This window comes from Apaloderma vittatum, unplaced genomic scaffold, assembly GCF_000703405.1.
Source record: "Apaloderma vittatum isolate BGI_N311 unplaced genomic scaffold, ASM70340v1 scaffold7988, whole genome shotgun sequence".
Lineage (NCBI taxonomy): Eukaryota > Metazoa > Chordata > Aves > Trogoniformes > Trogonidae > Apaloderma > Apaloderma vittatum.
This window is the reverse complement of record NW_009730167.1, coordinates 93,522-111,625: the sequence shown is the minus strand read 5'-3', so window position 1 is coordinate 111,625 and position 18,104 is coordinate 93,522. Positions and strand designations below refer to the sequence as shown.

Genomic DNA, 18,104 nt, shown 5'->3' with positions numbered 1-18,104 from the left:
GAGCCGAACCGCGAGTCGGGGTGCGAGGTGGTGGTGGGGGTGAATAGCGTTGGAGTGAGCCTGAGGCCCGCTGGGCTGAGGTTGCTGCTCCCCGGCAGGGAAATTCCCCATCCTTCAGCTCCCCTGGGACCTGGGGGTGCGATGTGAAAAGGAGCTGCATCTCCTACACTCCCGCCCTAGGAATTTCAGGCTACCTTCGTGTCCAGGCGTCGGCCCTCTCTGTCAGATACCCTACGTTCCTTTTGATTTTCATCATTCTCCTACATGATTCCAGACAGGAGTGGTGAAGCGGGCTGGCTGGTAATCTCACAGCATTCCTTAGCGAATTTGGGGGCAGCAGTATCTAGTGCTGAATCATAAAGAAAGTATTACAATGCTTTTTTACAGCCACAGCTATTAGAAGTGCATATAAGCTGTCTTTGCAGAAAGTTTGTCCCAGCTGAGGTGGGGATTTTTTGAACTGTTAAACTAGAGCAGTACGTGTAAAATATTACATTTGATTTCTAGGTGGATTGCTTGGCTCTCAATAGTAACAGGCCACTTTTTATTGTTTTACAAGGTGTCAGTAATCTCAGTGCAATGCGGGAGTAGTCAGTTTGCAGGCCTGTAATCAGGCAGATTCTGATGGCAGAGCTACTCATGTCTGGAAGGTTAATTTTGATACAAACAACTTTCCAGAGGCTTTACATTTGCAAGTCATTAACTACTCCATTGAATAGTGTTGGGCATCCTTTTAAGTCTAGCTGCAGTTTTCATTGAAGACCTTAAGGTGACTTTTGTCAGTATTCATCAGGAATTTTTAGCAGTAGGAGGAGAGAAGAAAGGAGAAAATGAAAGTTTTGTTATGGTGATGGAATAATGCTTTTTTTAATGAATTGTAAGATTTTTATATGGGCAATCAAAGCAGTAAGGTTTGAAATATGTGGTAGCACTCAAAAGGCAATTCTTGTTGATCACATTCTTGCTATAATAATTTGTGATGGAACTCAATTTTTCGTTCAGTTTAATCATACAGAATGAATACAGTAAAGCACAGTGTGTCTTAATAGAACAATCACAGGGAAGAAAATTACATAATGTTACAAAGAAGAAAATTACATAATATTACAAAATGCCTTTAGCTTCAGTGAGGACTAATAATGAGAAGTGGCTGCCATAGTACATATTATCACTTGGTCTCTGCTGAAAATATTAAATTATGTGTAATGGAAAAAAACTGCAAGACAAAAGACTGCAAAACAAAATAAAATAACAGCCCAGTCGTCAGCTTGTTTTGTCTAGGCCTGCCACACCCTGATTTACAAAACTGTCTTAAAGTGTGAAGTAAGACATTTCTAATGTGAAGACACTTTCATTTTTGTTGTTATGTAGCCACTTCTGCATTGGTATTACCTGTGGTTCTTTTCTGAGCCTCTTGTAGTGCCACATCAGAGAGGAGAAATTCGTTACTGCTTTAGGGATTATTCTTCTCCTGCTTATTATCTTTCTACATACAAAGTTTCTTATTGCAAAGGCAGAGCTTTCTAGGTCATTTAGTGTAGCAGCAAGAGGATGTCCTTCAAAATCATAGTGACTTTTATGAATGAGGACTTTCATACCGTCAGCGGAGCTCTCTTTTTTTAAAAACTTTTGTTACTTTAAAGTAAATTTTTAAACATAGATCAGTGGGAGAATTGATCTTTTTAGGGAGAAAAAATTTCTCAATTCACATAATCTCGATTTTTAACTTCTAAAAGCTCAATTTCTGGGTCAAAAGTGCTTTTATAACAAAGTCTTTCACTTTCTTGGACATTAAAAATATGCCAGTCATGGACAGTGTTCATCTCTAGTGCATGGAACTGAGTATGTTACAGAGCGTGTTAGAAGATGCCATAATATTTTCCACTTCATATGATTCACTTACTATCTTTAAGATCTGTTAATTTTAAGTGATTTAGGATTATGGGATGAATAATTTACCTTCTCAATGGTGTGAAGAACTTCTTTTGTGTCTTTCATAAGTAAATGCACTTGATAATATTGAAAATCCGGTAGAAAGCGTCAAGGGACAAGCATGAATTTAAAGAAGTAGAACTTTGTTCATAGTTTGTATCCAATAAATGATTTGATATTAAATATTCTGATGTGATGGTGAAACTAAAAAATTACAGAAGAAATTGTTTTTTCAAGAGCAGTTGTCTTTTCCCTAAACTGGTAAAAGTACCTCAAAATGTGTAGTGCAGATCATGTAACTGAAGTTATACAAGGAGCTTTAGTCCAGCCTACGTGTTTGTTTTAATGTAGGCAGCATTGATAAGGTTCCTGTGTTTTAACACGTGCTGTTCCTGGCTGAGCTCTGCTTTAAGTCAGATCTTTCAGTCTGCAATTTTACCTCTTGCATAAATCTAAATTACTTTATTGAATTCTTCAACAAGTGTGGTGCAGCCATCTCCAGAAGTAATCTGGTCTACGCATGACTTAAGACAAACAGTAATGTTGTGATACTAGAACCGCAGAATGTTAGAGCAAAAAGAAGTGGAAGGGGTCATTACGTACCTGCTTCGACTCCAAAGGAGAATCTGCTTTGCGAAAGAAGGACAAATGTGTTTTGCAAAGGAATTTTGTCAATGTATTGTGTTTTGTGAAGTTTGAAAATCCTCTACAAACTCAGTGTTCTCTAAAAGTTCATTTTGAATAAGAAGATAGGTCAAACTGTCAAGTTTTCTTTGATGTGGCAAGTTGATCGTAGTCTTCTGTGGACTTGTAGCTCCTCTTGCCCAAATTGTATTTTACTACAGACATGTTACTTGTCTTAATCCAGTGTGGAAGTTAAATTTGATTCATAACAGATTTCATAAATTAGTGTTTAAGGTTTTATTTCTGCAATTGCTAGAAATATTATACCCTTAACAATGATTACAGCTTCTTATTTTCATGGTAGCATACCAATGATAGCTGGAAATTGTACATTCAGAATGATGCTCTAATATACTGGTAACCAGCTAAAATATAACGTGAATTGATTCTAAAAGGGTTATTTAGTTAACACTGTGTTGAGGAAATGTGTTACTTAGAGTTTTTCTTTCTTTCTTTTAGTGTCATCTGCCGGAGTCTAGCAAATAGCAGCTATGGAATAAAAAGAAAATCATCACTTCAAAACTTGCATCTTGTTTCCCGAAGTATACATCATCCCTACTATCCGAGTTCCAAGTTTCAAAGACCTCCACTAAGGATATCCATTCACCTGTTCTCTTCTCTTAATCGTCTGCCCCTACACAAAACAAAACTTTTAAATGTAAAATATGGATACCAGTTTCACAGGAACTTTTGGCTAGCTAGGCTGGCGTCAAGGCTTCTCAAGCTTCGCTATCTTATATTGGGATCTGCTGTAGGTGGTGGTTATACAGCTAAGAAGGTATTTATCTTTGGAAGGTATTTTACGCATCTTTGTTATTATATACCTCAGAGCAATCATTCTGGGTTTGTCCACAAAAATACAAGATATCATTATCTGGCTAACTAATGACAATAAAGATGAGTAAATGTGGAAAACGGATTGTTCAGAGACCTAGTGTAGGTTTTAAAAGATCCAAGTAGGATTATTCATATCTAAAAGGTGGTGGGTTAATATGTTTTATATGTAGGTAGTGCTTTTCAGTAGATTGCTCCTGTGCTTGTCTACATACATTTCTTTCTGTTTCTACTCTCTTTTTTTTTTTTCCTTTCTTTTTCTGTATTAGACATACGATCAGTGGAAAGACATGATGCCTGATCTCGATGAATATAAGTGGATTGTTCCTGACTTCATTTGGGAGCTTGATGAACATATTGACTTCGGTATCACAAAAGCTAAAATGTTACTCTGTCTAGCTTATTTAAAACTTAAACACGAGGGCATAGGTCCTCAGTGCCTCTCTGCCCAGCAGTTTTGTAGCTGTCATTGAGTGAACCTGTACTGGTAGGGTTTGGTGTGTGTCCTGCCAAGGTATTTGTATCAGTGTGTTGATAGGAAAAAATTAAGCATTGTTTAGCATTGATATTCCATAATTCATTCTTTTATTTGAGAACGTTTTACGTCCTTTCATGTGGCCATATAATGCCATTACTGAAAACAGAGTGCCAGCATGATCAAGGAGACTTACACAGGTTGTCACAGTATTAGGCGCAAAGTTCTTTCTATATGGATGGCACAAGTAAAAAATATAAATAGATAAATAAAAGATATATATGAGTAAAAGACCAACTGAAAATACAGAATAATGAACCTAACTACAAAATTAAGTTGAAGACACCGGGGGGAAAAATGAAAAATATAGACTATTTTCCTGTACCTTTTGGTTAACAGTCTTTTTTTGTATGTTTTCAGATGAAAGATAGAGATCTAAAAAAACAAGTATTGAGTTACTTCTTATATGTGCAGAGCAGTAAGGTGATCTTTTAAAAAAGAAAAAAGTTTATGAAGATTTTACTACCTGTATGAGCATTGCATAAGTGATACAAATGTTTTAATGTTTTTATTGCTAGTGGACACTGCATTTTTATAGTATTTAACACTAATAAGTTTTGAGTTTTTACAGGGTTACAAACTAGCCTTTTTTATGAAATAGAAAAATAAGCTTTTCTTAAAATGTACTGAGGTGAGCATAGTTAGTGTTGTGTAATTTTAAAACATCCTCTACAAAGTACAAAGTATGTGAGAGAATAGTGTATGAAATGTGAAATGCAGCTCTAAGTTTTAGAACATTTTAAAGTGCATGAAGCAACCACTTTATCAACAAGTTCAAAGTCTAAAAAAACAATTGTTTTTTCAGGTCTGATAATCCTTTCCAGTGCTAATGGGGGGAGGTGCATGTGGAAAGAAACTTTAATTCTTTATTTTTTAAAAAAAAACCAAAACCATGTCCTGAAACAGTTGCTAGGTTTTACAGCTGAAGTAATTTTTGTTCACAAAAATAATAGCAAAAACCCTACTCAGTAGCTGTTGTACTGTTTTCCTAGAAAAACTTATCAAAGCCCTTCCTGATGTAGATGACCTTGCCAGACTTCTGCCTGACTTTGACAAGATTGGAGAGAGCTTCACTTCACTGAAAGGATATTTTTCTCCTGGTGAGAACAATTTTTCAGCTTGGTTTTAATTTTGAAAATGTAAGCTATTACAAGGTGAGGTTACAGATCTGGTTTTAGACACTAAAAGCAAGTGGATCCTGCAAATGCATGCCTTCTCATTGAATGTCTCATCTGAAAGTGTTATGGATGCAGGTAAGTGCAATGTGTTTATAAAAGCAAGAATTCTAAACCGTTAAATTGAAGACAAAACTACAGTTCTTGTATGACTCTAAACAAACAGGTTGAAAGGCAGATCACTTCAGTGAGTTGTGGAAGCTGGCTGTGTCCAGCTGGTGTTTGGAGAAGGGGAGAGTGGCATTGGACAGTAACAGTATCACAGCTGTTACAGGAGAAAAGGGATTATGAAGAGTGATGGTTCTTAATGTTGCAAGCATGTGAAATAATAGGTTTGTATTGAAGATATTCTTTTGAGTTGAATTGTATTTTCCATCTGGACACAGCTCCAGAGTGACTTGCTTGGAGATTTAGCTTATGTTAAGGACTGCCTTTCAAAGGAGTAAGTAGGAATTCTAAATCCTTCACAAAAGACAAGGAGATGGTTTGTCAACATGTGTGTCCAGGTAGTAGTAGGCTTAACGGTTTTCATGTTTTGGGAGACTTAAATTTAAGACATTTCTGACTGGTGTGTCTTTTAAAACCAAAATTATTGATGTGATCGTCATATCCAACTAGCTAGTGCGCACAGCTCAGAACTTTACCCAGCCATTCTTGTAATAAAGCACAAGATTATTCCTACTATAGACCTTAATAATTATTAAACCCCATTAATATGTATTCATGAAGGATTCTATCTGTAAGGTGTTACAGTCATTGCTCTAAGTGTGTTTGCAAATCATATTTCCCTATCAGTGTGTGTAAGTGTATTTTTGTGTTCTTAAAATAATCTCAATGGCAGAACTTGTTTTCTTAATCATACAAACTCAGCAAGCACCGAAGTAGAGATCAAGTTCAAGAGTGACAAGTAGATTGCAATCTCCTATGTATTCTGGCTGTTTAAAATTTCGTCGTTTGAAATTGTTTTTGACTGGTGTTGTGAGATGTCGCCTATTATTTGTTGTCATACTCACATGGGCATAGTTGCCGTTTATGATTGTGTGATCCTCCAAATGAGACAAAGATCCCTCATCTTTGTTTTTCATTTTGTTTTGTATTTATAATTTCTATTTCCCCTCTTCTGCTGATTTTTCACAGGTTACAATTTGGTTAGTGAAGTCATAGGAGCTTCTGATCTACTTCTGTTGTTAGGTGTGTAAAAGCCCTTTCTACTGCCCTTAACCTGCCTGTTTAAAGCAAACTCTTAAAATGCTGCTAGTAAGGAGTGAATATCAACGTAAACACAAATATTTACAGCAATTTTATATTGAATTACAAATAGTTTCCAACTATTTCCAAAATTCTTACATCCTCTCCTGTGAGAATAAATAGGTGAAGAGTTGATATTTCTCTGCTACATTCCTTAACCGATAGTTTTTATTTCAGGCATTTCCCAGAGGCTTGTTTTGAAAACCTTTGTCATTACAAGAGGAAAGAATATTTTTTTTTTTCTCTCATTACAATAATACCAATGGAATTTATATTATCCTTCCATTTTTGTCAGAAATAATTTTACGTTTTCAGGACTTTAATAGTCTTGACTGAAGCTGCCCATTCCCTTGTGATAAAACTAATCTGAGTTAAAAACTAGATTTAAAATTTTCAGATCAATTTTAAACTGAATTTCTTTTTCAGTTTCCTAAAGTGTATCTTTCTAATAGGAACTTCAGAGATTATTGAATTAATAATTCATAGGTGTTGAAACTTAAATTTTGTAGTAGTCATAGTTTGAGAATTTTCAAGTGCTTTTTGCATGTTGTAATGAGTTTCTGTAATTATGTCCTAGGTTCTCCAGGAGAAACAGCATTCAGAGCTACTGACCAGGGATATGAAAATGACAAACAGTACAAGAAGGTAATTATTTCTTGAAAAAATATCTTGGCAACAGGTAATTTTTTTAAAACGTGCTTCAATAGCTAGTTGTAGATGTTCGTTTGAAACAGCTTGAATAGAATTTATCATTGAAAATTACTTGAGTATGCATTGTTTTTAATATATAAACAGTACAATTATAATAAGCACTTTGGTGTAAGGAAGAAGGCAGTCATAAACCTCTTCAGTAATTGCATTCTTAAAAGAAAATTGATTTGGAATAAGAATGTAATTTTAGATATTTTGTGTGCATTTGTAGGGTTTTTTTAGGCATGTTCTCAGTGGCACTTGAACTTATAGCTTATTACTGAAGATAATTTAAGTGTTTATAGTTATTTTCAAGCATTTTTGCTTGCCACCTCATTTCTGTTGACGTTGTCACAGCTGTGATTCTTACTTAAGGATTTCTACCTTAATGAAGAATCTCTGTTTCTTAAAGCAGTCTAATTTTTTAATTTGTTTATTTAGATAAAGCACACATCATGTTGTTGTTAACTGTGTTCTGGAAAAGGTGATACTGTATTTTGATAACTAAAAGTTTTAGCATTTTTTTTGTTGAAGTACAGAAGGTGAAGATTAATTTTCTTGCTTTATGAATAGTAGCTCTTATTTCTATTAAATTCCTGAACTGTATTGTTAGTCATTTTTTAAAGGCTTTTCATTTTCCATGTGTGTATTTTTTAAAAATATCTTTAAAAATAGAAGGAAAAGAATATATGTTGGAGAATTTGTGAATTTTATATATTTTTCAACTGAAAGTGTGTGAACTATAACTGAGGATTTTACATAAGACATTTCTGTATATGCAGGCATGTATACATTTATTCTACATTAATTCTGCATGACAATACATAGTGAAACCTGTACAAAGCTCACTTCTTTTTATAACTTTTGTTTCACATTAGAACAAGCATGGTTTTCTATGTGATAATTAAGTTAGTGTTTTGTTTTCCCCATGTTAGTAAACTGTCTATATATAGTTTTATTTTCTCTCAAGTGATCGCTTAGCACAGGTTTCACTGTTTAAAACATAAAAATACTTTCTTATTGATCTGTGAAGAAGTGGCCATCTTAATTTATTGTCTTTGATAACTCAATTAACTTGAGATTTTTCCGGAATACCAGTAATATCACTCACGCTTACTCTTATTCTCAGCTGTTCTTTTAAATGCAGTTGCAACTGCGTTTTAATGGTTCCAACAAAACTTTGACTGTGGTACAGAAAATATCAGCCCATATTGAGTCAGTATGATTTAGAAAATTCAGTTATTCCAGTCAATATCTGATACATTACTCTTAGCAAACCAACAGCTTCACATTAATATGATCAGTTTTGATTGTAGGATTTCAAACAAGGCGTGTAAGAGTACCTGACAAAGCATACTCACATACTTTATTGGCAAACAGAAGTATTATTTTCAAGACAGTGAGTTAGATGGCCTTTTTTCATTCAGTGCTTTCCACTGCCAACCAATGCTAGTTTAAGAGTTATGATTATATGAATTCATAAAGTGCTGTACCGCGGTATTAAATGTGTCTGATGAACTGATTTTCCTTGCTACATTGTGAAAAGATGAGTAACTGGTAAAGGAATCTAGGAATTCTCCATTTGGAGAATGTTCTGTAGAACCGTTCTTGGCCGTGGTCCTCAGGCCTCTTAAAAGTTTGTTTAGGAGTGAGAAACTCACAAATACAACTTTTGAGTGAGTGAACGTTGTCCCAAACACTGAATCAGGCTGCACTGCTTCTTGCCAGCTAATGTGTTTATCTCATAATCTCTTACTTAATCCAAAAGCTACAACCTTTTTGAAAAGAGAATTAAAATAAAATTACTGAAGTGTTCAGATAAATAATTTCTGCCTGGGTTAAATATGAAGTTTCTTTCTTGAAGAAAGAGGAGAGAACGTAGTTATAAAAGCTATAATGTAATAATATATTTTGTTTCATACGTGTGGGAGTAGTTCAGGCTTGCACTTGAGATGGCAGTGTTGCCTTCTTGGATAAATGCAAGATAAATTTTCTATCTCAGATAACATTTCCTGAAGAGTTTCACTTTCCTATTAAAGCAAAGAAATTCCAAAGCTTAGGCCAATTTTTAAAGAAATTTTATAGTGGTTATAGCTGTGATGAAGCAAGTGTGCAAAATGTGACTCAGGTATTGATTTGGGGCTTAGAAGCCAGCTAATAAATAATTCAAACCCAACCACACAGTCCTTTCTCAGCCTTTGATGCTTTGATAAAATCTCTTTGATAAAAGCCTCGAAGAACCTACCTGATGCACTGTTGAGGACTTGGCAGCGCGTCGGCTGCCTCGCTCAGCCAGCACAGGGTCACCTTCAAGCGGTGTAAGAAGTGGCAAAGTAATTCTACAGCCCTTCACTACAGCCACTGCTGCAGAGTGAAAAAGAGGCTCTAACAGGAAATATCGCTTGACACTTGGATTTTATTTTTTTTATAAACAATTCCCATTTGGTTTGTTCTTTCTTGCAGGTTGTATCTTGCATCTACAATAGAGTTTCCATAATTTTTCTAATCATAGCACCATTATATTCCCAACTTAATTCCCAGTTTTGTGTGCTCTGGATAAAACTGAGACATCTATTCAAATTCTTAGAAATTGATCTCTACCTTCCTCATTGTTTTCATCCCTTTACATCCCTCAGAATGCAATTATTTTTCCTACAAGGACTTACTGTGGCTCAGCTTTTCTCATGAATAGTCACACTGAAGTCAGCAAGTGATGGAAAGAGTCAACACATGCAAAAAACGAGGGCTTTGGTTGCTTGTGAAAATGGAGTACAGAAAATTTTGTTTGAGATAGCCATACCCAACTGAAATACGGCATATTAACTTTTAATGTAAAATAGTACATATTTTTAAAGCATATGCACTAACAGTATCAGCACTTGTTTTGCCTTTTTTATTTATTGTACGTCTAGATTCTCATGATAATTTTGCAGGGCTTGTGCAACTGCATTTATCAACTAGTATTCCCCTGTATATTGTTTCTTTCTATAATGAAAATAATAATATAATGATTGTAAACAACTCTTTTTAACAAAAAAAACCGATTAATTGATCAGTGTTGATTTTTCTAGATAAAATTCTTTAAAATAAATAGTTTTACACTGGAATGATTGATTTGAGGTCGGAGGAGCAGTGGTAGTATCCAATGACAGAGAGATGTAAAGATTTTTGTTTGTGTCCTGGTTCGTTCCAGCCTGGTCTGCGTGTATAGCTCTGTGCTATTTAAGGTTCTTGACTCCGGGGCTCAGTGCTGGGGCCACTCCTGTTTAACATCTTTATCAGTGCTCAGGATGAGGGGGCAGAGTGCGCCCTTACTAAGTTTGCAGATGACACCAAGCCAGGTGGAAGTGTCGATCTGCTTGAGGGTAGGGAGGCTCCACAGAGGGATCTGGAGAGGGTGGATCCCTGGGCCAAGGCCAATTGTAAGATGTTCAATAAGGCCAAATGCCGGGTCCTGCACTTTGACCACAACAGCCCCCAGCAGCGCCACAGGCTTGGAGAGGAGTGACTGGAGAGCTGCCAGGCAGAGAGGGACCCGGGGGTGTTGAGGACACATGGGCCAGCAGTGTGCCCAGGGGGGCAAGAAGGCCAACGGCGGCCTGGCCTCCATCAGGAATAGCGTGGCCAGTGGGACCACTGGTGAGGCTGCATCTCAAATCCCGTGTTCGCTTTTTGGCCCCTCACTACATGAAGGATATTGAGGTGCTGGAGCATGTCCAGAGAAGCTGGTGAAGGCTCTAGAACCCAAGTGGCTGAGAGAACTGGGATTGTTTAACCTGGAGAAAAAGAGGCTGAGGGGAGACCTTATTGCTCTGTACAAATCATAGAATCGTAGAATGGCCTAGGCTGGAAGGGACCTTAGAGATCATCTAGTCCAACCTCCCTGTCACGGGCAGGGACTCCACCTCTCAACTAGACCAGGCAACACATGGGGACCGAGCAGGAATCAAACCCACGACCTTGGTGTCGGTCATTGTTGTCAGCACCGCGCTCAAACCACTGAGCTAACCTAATACCTTAAAGGAGGTTGCAGGGGGGTGGGGATTGGTCTCTTCAACCAAATAACAAGTGATAGAATAAGAGGAAATGGCCTCAAGTTGCACCAAGGGAATTTTAGATTGGGTATTAAGAATTTTTTTACCGAAAGGATTATCAGGCATTGGAAGAGGTTGCCCGGGGCAGTGGTGGACTCCTCATCCCTGGGGTATTTAAGAGTCAGGTAGACATAGTGCTTAGGGATATGGTCTGTTCGAGGCTTTGTTAGTGTTAGGTTGGTGATTGGACTTGATGATCCTAAAGGTCTTAGTCTAGGCTATTCTGTGATTTATGTTTTTTAAATTATTTTGTGTTTTAATTAAAACTTATCTAGTAAGAAGTAGAAAATAAGGAGAAAATATTATTGACTGATATCTACTTGCTTATTTTATTAAATGTTGTAATTGTAGTTGGAAAGGGCTTTTCATGCTCTATTATGGAGTAAGAGTCACATGGACCAGATGTCTTGGAAAAAATTGCCCATTAGCTAGATTTGGTGTTGCCGTTACTATTTAAAAGCTGAAAGGCCTTCATGGCACATTTTGTTCAGTATTTTTTCTTGTGTTTTCTTGACCTATAGCATAACTTTTAAGGGACTGTGACAGGTCATATTGAGAGTTTTCTTGTTTGTGAAATGGCAAAATATTATTATTGTTCCTCTAACACTAAGTGTAGCTGTGATGCTGTCTCTCCTTGTTGCCATATAGAAAAGAAATCCTTTGTTTTCCCAGAGTTCTTGGCACGACTCTAATGCACTTGCTACTCTGGCCATATAGAAATATATTAAGTCTTGAAGTGGTTCAGTAAAACACAAGATTTTTCTATTCTTGGAATGTTGTACGAATAACTATCTAACAAATACTTAGATTTGATCATTTGATTGTCTCTTTTTTATCCATTCTCTCCTGTGTTGTTTATCCTTGTGTACATGCCTGTGTGTGTATTTCATGCAACAAATGTGTAACTTGATAGTAGATGTCTTGATTTCTTACAGCAAACTTCCATTTCAGGGTTTGTTTTGATTCCTGAAGTGCATTTTTGAAACCTTTCATTTCACTGAGTGTTTTCTTAGAGGAAGATATAATGTATTATTTAAATAGTTCATTAATATTTTTGTGTAATTCTCTGAAATAAATTGTACATAAAGTTCCAGTAGATGCTGGCATAGTACCTCTAAACCAATTGGGAGCGACAGCTTATCATTCCAACGGTATTTGGTGTGGAGAGAGAAGAAAACTAAGCTTTGTGGAAATGCTGAATAAATACAGGAATAAGCACTGAGTTGCAGGGATTTTGAAGTGATGAGAAAGGATTATGGCAGCATGAATTTAAACTGCAGTGTGTTACAGAGGTGGAGAGGGAGCTTTTTCTTTCTTTATGCTCTAAAGACTCTTTTGCTTCTTGTAATTTGAGAAAGTTAAGTAGCAGGCAGAATCATATTTCTGTAAACTGTCTGCATTGCTGGGACTAAGAGCAAAATGAGAACTTTCATGTTACTGACAAAGTTGAGCCTATTAGCTGCCGTGCACAGCTTTGTGTAGAATATCCAAGATTTCCTCTTTAAAGACATGCATGGTTAAGTTGGGAAAAAATGCTGATATTTAAGAATTTCTTGTATGAATAGTTGAAATGAAATCATGAAACTTTTAGGAATATTTTAAAGTCTGGGTAGTAAATTTTTTTAAGATTTAGATGTCTAGTTAAAGTTGAATAGAATTATAAAATGTAACTAAATGTTTCCTGTTTTTGTTTTACCTGGATTTGCAAAATGCATGGTTTTGCTGGCTGTATCCACTCTGAGCTAGCTAGCAAGAGATCTTGTTAATGAAATTTCACTTTTGTTTGAAGTGACCCATTCATACTTGTTTTTCATCTGTCTTTGTCGTGCCCTTTGATTTAACTTTGTTCTCCTTACACCCCAAATTTTTCCTTTCCTTTTTTATTATAAACTCATGGCAGGGCCTGCTTGGTGAACTCATTCTGTTACAACAACAAATCCAGCAGCACGAAGAGGAAGCACGCAGAGCCGCTGGCCAGTATAACATGGGCTCCTCACAGCAGAAGCGAAAGGTGATGCCTTAAAGGACAATATGTACCGTATCCACACTAATCAAATACTTCAGTCTTCTGCATTTGAGCTAGAAAAATCTAACTAATGAAATCGTGGGCCCAAGTGATTACTACAGCCAACGTCACTGCACGTGTATAGTCCTGTTTCAGTTTAACCAAGTTGCGTTTAAAATGTAGTGTTGAAAGCCAAACAGGTACTTTGTGACATTGTATGTTCTGTGCCTCTATAAAAACTGTTATTTAAAGGTCATATGTTAAAAATGCATTTAAGGAAAGTATGTGAATAAAGGTCAAGTCTTTCTCTAGTCTTGCTTGCTTACAGGACCCCTATCTTGTGAAGGTGCAGCTATTTACAGGCAGTATATATCGGGGAACATTTTTTCCATGCTTTATTTTTTACCAATCTGAAAATGACAGCAGCTCTTTAGAAGCAATTTTCCACAGACACCTAAATACCACTGTTAATAACAGGATCTACTGCATATTCATCAAGACATTCCTTTGTTTAAAGCAGAGTTTATACCATATTTGTTGAACATCTGCACACAACTTTAATAATAACTTAAGCTCTGATTTTTTTTTTCTTGTTGTTGTTATATGACTGAGATTCATTGGAAATACTTCCCAAATTGAGATATTTTAGTTGTCTAATCTGTTAGAAACACACTTCTTAACCACATTGCTTTGTTGTCTGCTTCTTTGCCTCCCCCCCAGATCTTTCTGATTGGGCATATTTTTCAACAGCTTTGGAATTGGGCACTGGATGCAGAACTTAATCTTCAGTACATCTGGAGATAACTTCCACAGAAAGAGGAACACAGTAAATGTGAATTACATTTTTAAACATAGTTGCATAGCTACAATTGTGCTTTTTAGTCCATCAACAGAGGAAATCATTTTTCTCTGAAACTACAGTAGCATTTTAAATTTAAATATTTTACTTTCTTGCCATATTTTTATGGGTTAGATTTATAGCTGTATCCAGTCTAAACTGGTTTTTTCTTTATTTAAAAAAGAGGTAAAAGGCAATTTTTCTTCAAATTTCTTTTTTCAAATTTATTTAGTTCAATTACCGTCTGAATTTAAAATAACACTGATGTATTCTGTCCTCAGTTATGAACCTAGACATGTATAACAAAATATAGCAGAAATGCAATTATTTGAGATTGTTTTATCTCAACAGCTGTCCTACAAGTTCCCTTCCAGATGTGTGTTTTAGTAGAAGATCAAAGATATCTTCAGTGGTCTAAATATTCTCTATTTATTCAGTTACTCTCTTTTTAAGTAAAGGTAACTCCTTCAGCCTCTGTCAGATTGTGTATGGTTTGGGAGAGCTGGAGTATGGAATAGGAGCTTGAAGTTTATCATAAAATACTTGAAGATGTAAAAATTACTGTGAAGGCAGTACAATATTTGAACTATATAAAAATGTAACAGCCTAACAAATGCAAACAGGAAAACAGTGATCTTGATACCATACTTATGTCTGATTGAAATTCTACTTCTTAGTATCTTTTTGCAACTAATTCTACAATTCCCAAGCTGTGAAATGACTGTAAGGGCTGTCTTTATAAGTGTTATCCTATCCTCCAAGGCAGATACTCTGTTTTTTTTCTGAGTGTTGAAACTAACTGCTTTTGCATATGTAAAATTTCAGTGTAGCATTCAATGTGCTGTATGGTGTACCTGCCTAATGACAAGGAATATCTCTTGTTTGTCACACTGATCTTTTTGCTCGAAACCAATTGAAAGAGATGGTAAACTATTTTGTTTAATAACTTGCTGTGAGGATATAACTTAAAAATTCCAGTCATTGATCCAAATTCCCTTTCGAAAGAAGAAGTTGATACTGTCCTTGAGTAAGTCGTTGCATACCATTTTGTCAGGACATAAACTAACCTTTCTTATTTTTTGGCTTCATTGCCTGTCTGCTAGAGAACATGATCATTTCATTTCCGTTCTTGGAAAATCTGTTGCCTGATTTACTTGTACATTTTCCATTTTAATTTAATTACTCAATATTAAATCTACTTCAGTTGTAGTTGAATAACAGCAAGAATGTTTCACAATCAGGAGAAGGCATTAAAAACAAAAAATGTGATTGTTTCCTGTTGTTTTTTGTGTTGGCCTTTTGATAAATATTTAGCAGTATAATTAAGTAGTGTTGTGTAGCTGCACTGTGCATGGCTGTGTCTTTTATGCATTTTGTCTGGGCCTTGATATTTTCATTTATATTGCTGGAACTCATTGTGGTTCTTCTGTAGATGATCAATTTAGAATTATGTATAGTCTAGTTAGAGAATACACAAAGCCAGTAACTGTGGTTTCAAAGGTAGTGAGTTTTCAGAGGCACATACTTATTTTATACAGTGTGTGGCAAAGCTTGTTGGAAGGTAACTGCTGTGCAAAATGAGTAGCTCTGTAAGGAGCTTCTGGCAGTCTCAGTGCAGGTGTCTGCATCTTCCTGTGTAGTGACCCTTGGTTAAAAATGACCCAACAGTTGTCTCTTATCGTAACTTTTTAGGATGGCAGTGGGGGAAGAAGGAGGAGTCTTAATGTACAAACCACACTGAACTGGATTAAACATTGATCTGCCTATATAGAGATATTTTAATAACTTTAAAAAGTTTTTGTGAGTAGAAATTTAGATTGGTCACCTATGGCTTAGTATTTCAGCTTGTTTTTATAGATTTAGCTTTCATTGGCAACTTGAAAATTTTCAGTAAGATTATAAATTACATATTTCAAAATACTGTGTGTGGTAACATTCAAAGCACGCCTGAGCCAAATGCTGAAGCACATGCATCATTCTAAGAGCTGTTTGTTATTTTTGACATAACTTACCTAATTGCCCTTGTCAGAATTAATCATCTAGTGCTAGGTCATTCTTTGCTTCAGGTCGTGCGACACGCAGCTGTGTGCAGTGTTTGTGCTTGCCGTGTTTGACATCCGTGCGCCTGCGCGTGGGTAGAGGCGAGCCGTGGGTCAGTCGATGCTGCGGAGATGCATCAAGGCCCCAGAAGTGCTTTGAGGAACAGCTTAAGAGCAGAGGGTGGAAAATGTTAACTGCTTTGAAAATCTGCAGCACGTGGAGACAAGTTATTTTCCTTCTCTTTGTTTTGTTGCTGCTTCTGGTGCACCACACTGTCCTCTTTGCCCTTTTCTTTGTTTCTGCCCTGTGACTCTGAGGTGTTTAAAGCACGTGTGTACTGACCTGGGCCACTTGGGCACTGCATGCAGGGAGTGGTCTGGGGGCTAAACTAACCCTGTTTCTGATGCACTTTTGCTGTCACTGAACTATGTAGCAAAAATTTACAGCAATTCTTCTTTGGATATAGTTGAAGGTGTCAGCTTGGATTGTTTTCTGTAAAGTGCAGGCACAATCCTCTATATTACAGATTTAATAGCTACATAATATCAGTCAGAATGAATAACTGGATTTTTTTCTCGTTTAATCTGTAACAATTAGTGTGAAATAGTAATGAAATTGATTTGTGTCTAAATGACATCTGTGCTCTGCATGTTAGATAATATGCTCTTTCTGATGTGAAGCTAACTTGAATTGTAAATATCGTGAGTTTTAATATTGGACTTTTTATGTATATCGTTCTTTCAGTAACTGCTTAGATTATAGTATTTCAAAATTTAGGATTTCAGCACTCAGCCATTAGATTTTCTTGTTTGTAAATATTTACATCATATGAGTTTGTATTGCACCATTTATGCTTTTATCTTTGTATTATTAAAAAGGGATTGTTTTGAACAACTGGTTTATTACATGTTGATGAATGTATATTATGAATATTTGACTAAGAATGGCTCTGATTGCCTAATCTTATTACATTTATGCCTTGAACTTCAAATTGTTCTGTATTGTAATATCCTCATTTATCCTGGGTTTAAATTAATTTAAATAATTTTCAAGTAACCCTTCAAGACTGTCCTGACTAACTACAATTTTTGAAGTTATGTGTACATGTTTAGGATTCTAATTCTGAAAAACAAATGTGAAATGAGTATCCCCTTAAAGATTCAGAAATAGTGAATACTTACCTGAAAGCACTTCCTGAAGCAAGTAGGTGTTTTAGTGATTGTATATCATTAAGATCATTCAGGAAACTAACATAGGACATCCTGAGTTTGACAACTAAAATGACATTTAGGTCAGTGGCCAGAAAACTCAGAGCTGCGCATAGAGTTTGCTTTCCCCTAAGCCTACCTTCCTAGTATCAAGTCTTGAAGGGTTAGTTTTTGCATTTGCATGAACTGGAATTCAATTTTATTTTTTTTCATGTGAGCCTCCTGTTGCAGATGGAGCTTTCTATCTGAGCTATATCTTAAATGCTGACTGAAGAATTTTACTTGTTTAAAATGCATGCCAAGTCAATTTTCTTACGCAGAATGAAGATTTCAGTTTGTGATTTGTTTATTTGCAATGGATAAACTAAACAGTGTGTTAGTAGCCATGATTATTTTTCTTTGTAGGTTTCTGACAAAGAAAAGATTGATCAACTTCAAGAAGAACTTTTACGCACTCAGGTAACCTTTCTGAGTTACTGATGTCTTAAGTAGAGGTTTATGTGCAGCAGACAGAGATTTACTAGACTGAGGCACACCTGAAATAAGATATTTGGTAAAAAGTCAGTGTTTTTTCAATCTTTATAGTTATCGATATGCAGTTGACAGTGTTGACACAGACCAGAGGTCAGTCTAGTCTGTTCTTCCTCTGGCAGTGACTGACAGAGTGCAAGAGGGGAGTGTAAGATTAGGGGAAATGTGTAATTGCACCTTCCCAAAATGCTTTCGTTTCAGTGCTATATATTCCTGAAAAGTAAAGTTAGTCCAAGAGTGTTAGGTAAATACAATGGTGACATTCCAGTTTTTCACTTGTTACGCTTGCT

At 36.1% G+C, this 18,104-nt stretch overlaps 1 protein-coding gene across 2 annotated transcripts in view; it reads left to right on the top strand.

Moving 5' to 3' along the window:
• Nucleotides 1-3,136: 3,136 nt before the first annotated feature.
• The window catches only part of OPA1 (optic atrophy 1 (autosomal dominant)), a 52,409-nt gene continuing 37,441 nt past the window's right edge, over nucleotides 3,137-18,104 (top strand). The window contains exons 1-6 of one of the 2 annotated variants that reach the window (XM_009874684.1): nucleotides 3,137-3,394; nucleotides 3,720-3,816; nucleotides 6,298-6,351; nucleotides 6,986-7,053; nucleotides 13,093-13,203; nucleotides 17,689-17,742. In XM_009874684.1, the coding sequence (XP_009872986.1) occupies nucleotides 3,741-3,816; nucleotides 6,298-6,351; nucleotides 6,986-7,053; nucleotides 13,093-13,203; nucleotides 17,689-17,742 (363 nt within the window). In that variant the 5' untranslated portion in view covers nucleotides 3,137-3,394; nucleotides 3,720-3,740. The remainder of the gene's footprint in view (nucleotides 3,395-3,719; nucleotides 3,817-6,297; nucleotides 6,352-6,985; nucleotides 7,054-13,092; nucleotides 13,204-17,688; nucleotides 17,743-18,104) is intronic. The other variant, XM_009874685.1, reaches the window with a different exon arrangement.